Source organism: Panthera leo, chromosome C2 (genome assembly GCF_018350215.1).
Source record: "Panthera leo isolate Ple1 chromosome C2, P.leo_Ple1_pat1.1, whole genome shotgun sequence".
In the NCBI taxonomy this organism is placed as follows: domain Eukaryota; kingdom Metazoa; phylum Chordata; class Mammalia; order Carnivora; family Felidae; genus Panthera; species Panthera leo.
The window spans coordinates 122,094,876-122,105,729 of record NC_056687.1 but is presented as its reverse complement, the minus strand read 5'-3'; the positions used below and the strand labels follow the sequence as shown (position 1 = coordinate 122,105,729).

Below are 10,854 nucleotides of genomic sequence, written 5' to 3'. Positions count from 1 at the left end.
CAAAGGAGCCATTTGTTTTTCTTTTTGTGTGAACTATTTCTTGTATCTTTCACATTCTGTATGTGGGTTGGTCTTCTCTTAGCAATTTGTTTGTCATATATTTGTAATCTGTGTCTTAAATATTTCCCCATATTAAAACAATAAGCAAGTCTAACTTCTTTCATGAGTGCTTTTTGTTACGCCATTTGGTTATTTCCCATTTTCATTTCTTTTTTATTTTTTAATAAATTTTTAATGTTTTATTTCTTTTTGAGAGAGAGAGAGAGAGAGACAGAGTGTGAGTGGGGGAGGGGCAGAGAGAGAAGGAGCACAGAATCCGAAGCAGGCTCCAGGTTCTCAGCACAGAGCCTCACGTGGGGCTCGAACCCACGAACCATGAGATCATGACCTGAGCTGACGTTGGACACTTAACTGACTGAGCCACCCAGCTGCCCCCTGCCATTTTCAGTTCTTATGTCTCATATTTGTGCCTTCTCCCCACCCTTTACATGATTAGCTTAAATGGTTTATGTGTTTTATTGTTTCCTTATTTTAGTCATTGAAGTTCTGCATTTAAAGTACAGTTAACAATATATGAAAATATAAATTATTTAACTTTAGGTGAAATGACCTGAATAAAGGCCCATGATGCCATTTTTTAAAAAGAAAATTCACTAATATTTTGTAAATTAAAAAAAAGATAAACTGAAATAATCTAAATGCTAACACTGTTTACATCTGGTTAATGAGATAGGTGGTGATTTACAGTTTTGTACATTTTTTTGAATTTTCTAGAACTTAGAAATTAGTTTTCTAATTAATAGACTTTAATTTTTAGAATAGTTGTAGATTTATAGAAAACTACATAGAAAATATGTACAGTTCCCATATACTCACACCCAGTTTTCCCTATTATTAACATTTTACATTAGTATGGTACATTTATCACAGCTAATTAACCAATATTGATACCTTGTTAACTAAAGACTATGCTTTATTCAGATTTCCTTAGTTTTCTCCTAGTATCGTTTCTCTGTTCCAGGATACCATATTAAATTTAGTTGTCATGTCTCTTTAGGTAGGCTCGCCTTGGCTGTGACAGTTTGTTCCTTTTTCTTTTTTTAAGCTTATTTACTTACTTATTTTTGAGAGAGAGAGAGAGCCAGTGTGTGCCCTCAAATACGAGAGCAGGGGAGGGGCAGAGAGAGAGGGATAGAGAGAGAATCCCATGCAGCCTCTGCACTGTCAGAGCAGAGCCCAATGTGGGGCTCGAACCCACAAACCATGAGATCATGGCCTGAGCCAAAATCAAGTGTCAGGTGTTTAACCGACTGAGCCACTCAGATGCCCCAGATGTTCCTCGTCTTTAACGCCCTTAACAGTGTTGACGAGTATTGGTCAGGTATTTTGTTGGATGCCCCCCATTGGAATCTGTCCTATATCTTCGTCATGATTAGACTGAGGTTATGGGTTTTGTGGAAGAAGACCATAAAGTACTATTTCATTACATCATGTTTTATCATTTCATGACATACTATCAGCATGATAATGATATAATAATTAATAACCATATAATAGATAATATAATATGGTAGATTAAATGATTGCCTTAGACAGTTTTTGTGTTTTATTGGTTTTGTTTTGTTTTGTTTTTGTGGTACTTTTTTCCCAAAGAATTAGTTCTCACATTAGTTCTATTGTTTTTCTATTTTATTATGCTTAATTCACGTATTTTCATTTTTTATACTTACTAGTATAAGTACACCTCTGAGTAGTAGGATCCCACAGGTTTTAAGATACGGAATGTGTTTTGTTATTCTTACTGTGTATATATTCTGCAAATTCTATCTAGGTTTCTTTTTTTGATTTGAGTTGTTTAGAAGAAAGTTTTTAGGGGCACCTGGCTGGCTCAGTCGAGTAAGCTTTCGACTTTTGGTTTCGGCTCAGGTCATGATCCCATGGTTCATGGTTTCAAGCCCCACGTTGGGCTCTGCTCTGATAGCATGCAACCTGCTTGGGATTCCCTCTCTCTCCTTCCCTCTGCCCCTCCCCCCACTCATGCTCCCATGCTCACTCGCTCTCTCTCTCTCTCTCTCAAAATACATAAATAAACTTTAGAAAAAACAGAGTTTTGTAAAATATCCAAGTGGTAGGGTTCTGTCTCATATTTTTGTGATTAATTTTTAGTTTTTCTTTTATGTTATTAGATTCTGTATTATCTCTGCTTTTTCTGTAAGGTTTACTTGTGGCCTGATAAATGGGAAATGTTTTGATATATACCTCAATTAACCCTGCCTTATTAATTATGCAATTTTTATTTTTTTATGTCCTTTGCTAATTTGGTTCACTGATCTGTCAAAAGCTTACAAAGGTACATTAAAGTCACCTGCCTCTGCTGTGTATCTATCTGCCTGTTCTTCCTTGTTATTGTCTGTAGCTTTTGATCTGAATTTTGGTGCTATTATTTGGTATGTTAGATCTTTAATATTGTTGCCTCTCTTTGCTTTGGAGATACCTCTTTTAAAAAAAATTTTTTTTAATGTTTATTTTTGAGAGAGAGAGCATGAGTGGGGGAGGGGGAGAGAGAAACAGAAACACAGAATCCATCGGAAGCAGGCTCTAGGCTCTGAGCTGCCAGTACAGAGCCCAACTCAGGGTTCGAACTCACAGGTTGTGAGATCATGACCTGGGCTGAAGTTGGATGCTTAACTGACTGAGCCACCCAGGTGCCCCTGGAGAGGTCTTTTATATGTAGCATATGGTTGGGAGTTTTGTCTTATTTTCCAACTTACTTTTTTTTTTTTTTTTTTACTATGGCCATTCATTGACACAGCTAGTATTTCAGGCTTAGTTTTACTATCATATTTTATGTCTTTGTGTTATGATTTCTCTTGCTTCTTACAGCAGAATCTTTCAGTGTGCGGTCTTTTGTGTTGTGTTCTTTCTGACAGTTTGGAAGCTTTGCACTTTAGTTCTTCTAGAGGTTGCCTTTATAACTATGTAAGATGCATTTTATCTTTTTTTTTTTTTTTAGACTGTGCTAGTTGTCTCCCTTCTGAAATAATAAGTGATCACAAAATTACTTTACAAATTTAGTCACAATTTTTATATGCTTTGTGACAGCTTTTTTCCGGTGAATTTTCTAGATTTGCCATTTGTTGTTGTTGTTGTTCTCTCCCTCCTTTATTTCTCCTGTAAGCATCTTTGACTATGTCGTGTGCTAATTCCTCTAAATCAACGTTTTGCAGGGGATTTATGCAGAGGGGAGGTGCCAGGAAGTATTTTAGGAGAGCAGGATTGCTCCCGGTTCATGGTAATTTTGTTCCTAGGACTGAGGCCGTGATTTCTTTTGGCCTCCCTTCTACCCAGCAGCAGAGTTCTGTAGCTATGAGCTTCCCCCAATCTCCCACTCTGCCTCAACAACACACTGCTTCCTGTGACGATGGCAGGCCTGTGGTTTTCTTGCTACCCCTGCCCTCCTCTGTCCTCAGGGTGTCCGAGGCAGCTCCCACTGCCAGACCACATACCCTGCTCCCACTGTTCTGTTTAGGAACCGTTGGGTTTTTTCCATCAGAGAGTGCCAGCTACTGGTTGGCTCTGCCAGCTTTATCCGAGATCTGCAGCCACAGGTGTTTTCTGTAGGTGTTTTCTCACCCCCGTTTGATCTTCGCTGCTTTTGGCAGTCCTTTACTGTTTTTGGCAGTCTTTCCTTATAAGTTGTGGTTCGGGTTACAAATGTGTTCTGGTTTTGCTGAAGATAAAATTTGCATTTCTCTTTCTCTTTCTCCTTTATTTTAGGTGATTTGGGATATGAAAAGAAGTAACTGTATTCTGCTATCTTCGGGCTGTCTAGTGTTGCAAATTTTTACGTGCTCTGGTTTCCCCCAGATTAAACATTAGCCAGAGCTCTCTGGATAGGGTTGGCATGTGCTGAAGTTGGGGTCTGCAAATAGAAGGAAAAGAAAATGAGAGTTGAGAATAAAATAGGAGAGTTAGAAAGGAATCCATAGTATACTTGCTGTGCTGTGTAGCAGCAAGTTTCTTTCCTTCTCCGTTTGGACTGTGGCTGAGAGTGGGCCACTGTTTGGGTGGGAGGTTGTGGCCAGGCAGAGCAGGGCATGAAAAATGCCTGCCTCTTGGTCTGTCTCAGGGGAAGTCATTCTGAGCCCAGCAGCTCTTAGCCCAGAGAAGCGAGGGCACATACCTCTGCCCTGGACTGGCTGCCGGGCTCACCTCTCCATCTTTCCCCACACCCAGGGCTTGTCCAAGCAGCCCAAGCACTCTGGGCTCTGGCTGGCCTCCTAGAGATGGTGGCCAAGTCCTCCTCCCTGAAAACCAGGATCTTGCCTCAGAGGAGCTTGTCCGGGGTCAGTGTTGTTAATGGTGTTTACGTGCCCAAAGAAAAAGCATGCTTATCCGAAGGGAAGGGGTGCTTGTGGGATTCCCAGAGGATAGAGCCAGAGAGGAAAACCTGCCCCCAGAGTCTCAGGCTTGGCCCTTTGTATTACTGTCTCTCCAGATTACCACCCCACCCAGAGGGTGCTATTTATCCCCATTTTACAGATGAGGAAACTGCAGGCCACGCAGCTTCGAGTTAGAGACAGGTATTTGGATGCAGCTTTTTCTGGCTCCAGAGCCTGGACCCCAGCTCCCTCATTCCCCCTGCCTCCTGCTCCCCTTCCCATGGAGACCCCACCCCACCCTCAGATGGCTGTCCTGTGTCCATGTTCACGTTATTATTCACACAGCCCCTGGGCATCACTGGCTGTCGGTGCTGCTGTTGTAACCCGTGCACTTTGCTTCCTTCCAGGAGCTTGGGCCCCTGCCCCAGCCCGGTAGAGGCTGTGGAGGTAGACGGTCCAGAAGCCTGGTACCCAGCCCGGCGGCCCATCCCTGGCTGTGGGGAGCGGAAGCTCCCACGAGGTAGCGGTGGCCTGCAGCGGCCCCCTCCCGGCAGCGAGCCATGGGCCAGAAGCTCTCGGGGAGCCTCAAGTCGGTGGAGGTGCGAGAGCCGGCGCTGCGGCCGGCCAAGCGGGAGCTACAGGGAGCGGAGCCGGGGCGGCCGGCGCGGCTGGACCAGCTGTTGGACATGCCGGCGGCGGGGCCGGCGGTGCAGCTGCGGCACGCGTGGAACCCTGAGGACCGCTCGCTCAATGTCTTCGTCAAGGATGACGACCGGCTCACCTTCCACCGGCATCCGGTGGCCCAGAGCACCGACGGCATCCGCGGCAAGGTGGGCCATGCCCGGGGCCTGCACGCCTGGCAGATCAACTGGCCGGCGCGGCAGCGTGGCACCCACGCCGTAGTGGGGGTGGCCACGGCTCGAGCCCCCCTGCACTCCGTGGGCTACACGGCACTGGTGGGCAGTGACGCGGAGTCGTGGGGCTGGGACCTGGGCCGCAGCCGCCTCTACCACGATGGCAAGAACAGGCCGGGAGTGGCCTACCCCGCCTTCCTGGGGCCCGAGGAGGCCTTCGCGCTGCCGGACTCGCTGCTCGTGGTGCTGGACATGGACGAGGGCACGCTCAGCTTCGTGGTGGACGGCCAGTATCTGGGCGTGGCCTTCCGCGGCCTCAAGGGCAAGAAGCTGTACCCGGTGGTGAGTGCGGTGTGGGGCCACTGCGAAGTCACCATGCGCTACATCAACGGCCTTGACCGTAAGTACAGAGTGGGGGTGCCTGGCGGTTTCAGAGGCGGCCTGTCGCGGGACCAGTTGGGGAGGGCGGCAGGAAGCAGGCGAGGCCCCACCTTCCGTGGTCGCTGGGCATAACCCTGCTGTGTAGAGTATGTGGACTCTCCTTTACTGGCTTGGTGATCTTGGGCTGTGCCTCAGTTTTCCCACCTGCAAAAGTGGCACAAGGACAGTAACCTTGGGCGGGTTGTTGTGACGATCACATACCATAATAATGTATATGACACGCTGAGAACGGTGACTGGCACCTAATAAGGGCTTCCTGTGTTGATGCGAATCATGAATCTTGCTGTCTGTATAACGGTTATGCAAAATGAGGTCTCCTCTGTGCCAGGCCTCAGCTCACAGCAGGAGGAGAGGGACGGTAGAAGATAGAGTCCCTGCACACGAATGCCATACACTCTGAGTTAATATGTATAATAAGTGTAGTAAGTGATGATAATAACGACTCTCCTGTATTGACCACCAGCTGAAGGCAGGGACTGGACGCTCAATTCCCAGCTCTTCCTGGTGAAGAATAATCATCTCTAGCTGATTATTGCCTCCTGGGAATGAGAGCCAAAAGTTGTAGAATCTCTTAATTTTTCCAAGAGGACCCAGAAATCTAGATTTGTGTGAAAGATCCCAATTTTCAGGAGTTGGCAGCTGCTGAAAACACCACGTCGTCAAACAAAACACCCTCGCAGGCTGTAGGCAAGCCCCCAGGCTGCTGGGGTTGATCCCTGGCAGCTCTAAGGCCTCCTGTCAGTTAACATGCACCATCATGCTGTCAGGCAGCTTCAAAATCACGGCAACAAAAATGGTTATGTTTTTAGGAGGTAGTCATTCGGAGGCAGGGTGGCCTCTGGACAGAGGCATCTATGGCCACCAGCTGAGCGGAGCCTTGTGGGCTTATGCACTCCTCATCCAAATAGACTTCCTGCCACACCCCTGACACAGGTCACAGAGGCAGGTGCTTAAAGCCTGAATTCCAGTTTATTCATTTCAAATGAGAGATATAATTGCCCCCATTTCAGGGAGCAGAGCTACAGAGAGCCAGGGTCTACCTAGGTCGTCTGTCAGCCGCTGAAACTTATTCTTTTCCCACGCTCCCCCCCCCCCCCACCTTCAGTTGAGGCGCTGAGAGTAACACCCAAGAAAAGAAGTCAAGAACAAGATTTTACTCAAGTAAAATTTATATTTACTTGAGTATAGGTTAGGTTGACTGTTTTCAAGGGTGCCAGGCCAGCAGAAAGTGGCTGGTGTGCTCAGCTGTCTGGTGTAATAGGTGACATTCTTGCTCAGATTTCCTTTTCATGGTTGTTGAACTGAGATTGCCATTGATGGCAAAGTGTTGTTCTGTTTTCTCTGATTTATCTGGTTAGATCTCAGAGCAGCTGAGTGTGTGCTGAGAAGGGCTAGTTTAATCATCCCAGTGCCATGTGGAGAATGTCTGGAACCCTCACAGACATGGGGAGCAGGCAAACCCCAGTACCAAGAAAACCAATGGCAACAACAAACACTCTTTCAAGCAGAATTGGGAAATTTACTTGCCAGAATTTATCCTGGGACTAGAAGGGTGGACTTGGTACACAAGGCTCTGGAGTCTGACATGCCTTAGTTCCAACTGCATCCCCAGTGCTCGATGGTTTTGCGTCTTCAGTGAGTCATTCTAATGCCTTACAGCTCATTTTGCTTGTCAGTAAAATGGGACAGGATCAGGTCTCTTTCACAGCTGCTGTGAGATCTCGTAGCTGGGATTAAAGGCTGACATTGATACCCAGCAGGAGCTACCTGAGCCAGCAATTGGGCCCCCAAGGTGGGCTTCCTCTTGGGTATTGATTCACTGATTCACGCCCAGCTATTATCTGTTGCTTGGTTTTCAGGCACAAAGCTGAGATGCTAACAAGGTCATAGACCGTGGCTCCCCCATGTGTGTTAGGATCAGGAGGAGTCAAGCCCTGGTATCCTCCTTGGTGCAATGTTGGTGGGGAGCTAGGTGGGAACAGATAGTTGTGTTGGGGGCATTTTGAGTGCTTGGATCCTTCAGGTGGCTGGAGAAGCTCGGTGAGGCTGAAACATGGACTGTTCCATGCTTTTCCTCACTGGTGGTGATTTTTGAGGTTGGCTGAAGCTGGAATGCTCCTCGAGGAGGCAAGCAAAGGCCAGGATGTGATGTGATCCTGTAGCATCTGTTGTTCCATGTCAGGATTGGCTTGTCTGCTATGACACTGGCCTGTTCTCCAGCTAGAAGTAATGTTCTCTATCATGGGCAGGGTATGATTGCAAAAAGGAGGAGCTCAGCAGAGGCACCTGGCTGGCTTAGTCGCTTAAGCGTTCGACTCTTGGTTTCAGCTCAGGTCACGATTTCACAGTTCATGAGTTCAAGCCCCACATTAGGCTCCACACTCCTGCTTGGAATTCTTTCTCTCTTCCTCTCTCTCTGCCCCTCTCCTGCTCACTCTCTCTGTCTCTCTCTCAAAGTAAATAAATCAACTTCAAAATGTTTTTAAAAAGTTGGGGAACTCAACTTTTCTGTGCTTTGAAAGGCCATGGTCAGCCTAGGGCAAGCCCTGACTACGGAGTGGGCCATAGGACATGCTGCATTGGACTCTGATAGGGGCTGGTTGGGAAGGGACTGTGTGATGCCTGTAGCTGGGACCTGGGCTGATGTCCACCAAGGGCATCCTGGGCACTGGGAGGCGTTTGGCCTCAGGGAGTCCCTGGGCAGGGAAGGTGACCCAATGTGGGGTTGTGTACGTGAGAATTCTGTGCCAACATTGGTTGCGGACATGATGTCAAGTCCCCATTCTCACACCCGACAGGGATGTAGGGGAGCACAGTCAGAGACACGTTTTGGAGCAGAAAGGCGGGGCTGCTCTCTGGGGTTGCTTCCCCGGAAGATCATCAGGGAGAGAGCTGTGCCCAGGGCTCCTCACAGACTATGTTAGTCTGGCCCTAGCATTCACCAGAAGGCCGGGCACAAGGATTACCGCTCTGAACCTCACTGTTCTCCTTTGTAAAATGGACGTAGTAAAGCTCATCGACACAGAGCAGTTACATGGCAAGTGGTGCTTCTGCTTTGATTAGCTAGGTGAGTGGAGCCAGGTCCTGGGGTTGACCTATGGGTTACAACAAAAGTGGCCTCATTAGAAGCTTCTCCTCTAATGTGACGGAAGGAAGTTGACGGATATCCTTTTCTCAATTTTTGAATTTTTATGACTCTGAAAGCAAGACCTAAAAAGGTCTAACTTCATTTAACTCGGAAGCATGTGTTCGCTGGGGGCAGGAGCCCCTAGAAGCACGTTTTCCTGTTGCAAATGTGTTCTTTGGCCGTGGCATGGAGTGAAGTGGCTCTACCTCTCAGAGTTTGCTGCAAAGAGCTGCAGGACCCCCGGGGGCTCTGCCATTTCGAATGAAGCGCGGAACCAAGGCCGGGCAAGTGGGCAAATCTCCAGATGATCAGATCCAGGGCCCAAATAATAACAGCAGTAATAGCACACCAGCAATAAGCTAAACTCCCTCTTAGGTGGTGCTGGGCTCTATTCTAAACACTTTACAAATTTTAACTCATTTAATCCTTGTAACCACTCGTTCAGCCAATGCCTATATTATCTCATTTAAAGTGAGGAAATTGAAGCACAGAGAGCTTGAGTACGTTGCTCAAGGTCACCAAACTGGAAACTGGGGGAACTGGGATTCAAATGGGAGGCATAGTGGCCCGGTGGGCCCCTTGTGGAGACGTTTGCAGAGGGGGCAGAAGGGGAGGAACAGGAAAGGCTGCTCCACCGGGCTGGGTGTCCACGCAGCCAACTGGACTTTTCCTTCAGCGGTGGGTCTAGGTGAGACTCTGAAATGCTGTCCTGGTAGCTCTCCTCGCTCTTGCCTTCATCTCTAGCCCTCAAAGCTCTTGGCTCAGCACAGAGCTCCACGGGGTGTTCTAAAAAGTTAGCTGCATAAAGACAGCCCCAGCAGTGGCTGTGAATCAGGCATGCTTTGGTCGCTAACAGGAGAATGTCACTGAAAATGTCCCAACTGCTGTGAGGTTTGGCCCAACTGCTGTGAGGTGGGCCAGGCCTTTGGAATCTGCTCCAGGATGGTTTCCGGAGTTGCTCCTCTGCTCCCTGGCTCCTCCTTCCACATGTTGGAGGCCAGCAAAGTAGGTTGACAGAACGGCTTTGTCTCCTGTCTTGGAGATCTTGGGTGGTGAGTGGAGTATAAGTGACACAGGAAGTGGAGAGGAGCCCCAGACAGAGACGCGCAGGCTTGGAGTGCCACACAGCTTTGATTTGAGAGTCATATAACAATTATAAGCTGTTTGTTTGTTTATGCCATTCATGTTTCGTGCTCTGGGCCAGGCATTCTTCTCTCCCTCTCCCTCTCCCCTGCCTCTCTCTTTTGTGCCTACAATAAACATGGAGGCATTGTGCTGTTATTATCTCCATTCTGTAGATGGGCAAATGGACTCTTGGAAAGGTAAATTAGTGAATGTGCTCAAGGCCACACAGACAGACAGCAGTAGAGCTGTGCTTAAACCCGGGCCCGAACACTCCTGTGCCCTGCCTCCTGCTGTCTAGACCATCCCTGACTCCATTTTGCCCACCAAGTAGGGCCTGATTCCACAGAGCAGGTGTTGGCGCCCAGGGCTCATTTTCTGGGGTGGGGGTTGTGGGGGAGAACGGGAAACATAGGATCTGAGGTCTAATTGGCAGAGAGGGCTTGGCCACCTGCATCGGGCCGGGGAAACTGTATTTCCAGACGTTGTTCCTAGATGGTTTAATTGACCTGCCAACAAGTATTTATTGGCGCAGCGGCTCAGCAGAAGAGGCTGGCAGCCAGCCAAGGCTTCTGGTATTGATGAAGGCCAGAGAGAGTTTTATACCGAGATGAGTACAAGGACACCATCCCCTTGCCAGAGCCATCCTCCAGTCTGCACTGAACTCACCACCTTCCTGCTCAACTCCCATGTGTCTCTCCCAGGTGACATGGTCCTCCCGGTCTCCCTGACATTGAGACTCAGCTCCTCTTTGCTCCTGACCCAGGGCCAGACCTGGTCTCCCCTTCACCCTCTGTCATATCATTGTGCCCTGACCCCAGCTCACCCCCAGCCCTCAGCCCAGGCTGTCCCCTGCGTACTCATTCAGCACCTAGTGTCCCTCATCTGCTCCATTTACTTTTCCACATGTGTGCCTTCTTTCCCTAAG

The 10,854-nt window shown here is 48.1% G+C and overlaps 1 protein-coding gene across 1 annotated transcript in view; it reads left to right on the top strand.

The window, feature by feature from the left end:
* Nucleotides 1–4,942: 4,942 nt before the first annotated feature.
* Nucleotides 4,943–10,854, top strand: part of SPSB4 (splA/ryanodine receptor domain and SOCS box containing 4) — a 64,873-nt gene continuing 58,961 nt past the window's right edge. Inside the window, exon 1 of the mRNA XM_042903213.1 lies at nucleotides 4,943–5,636. Coding sequence (XP_042759147.1) covers nucleotides 4,943–5,636 — 694 coding nt within the window. The remainder of the gene's footprint in view (nucleotides 5,637–10,854) is intronic.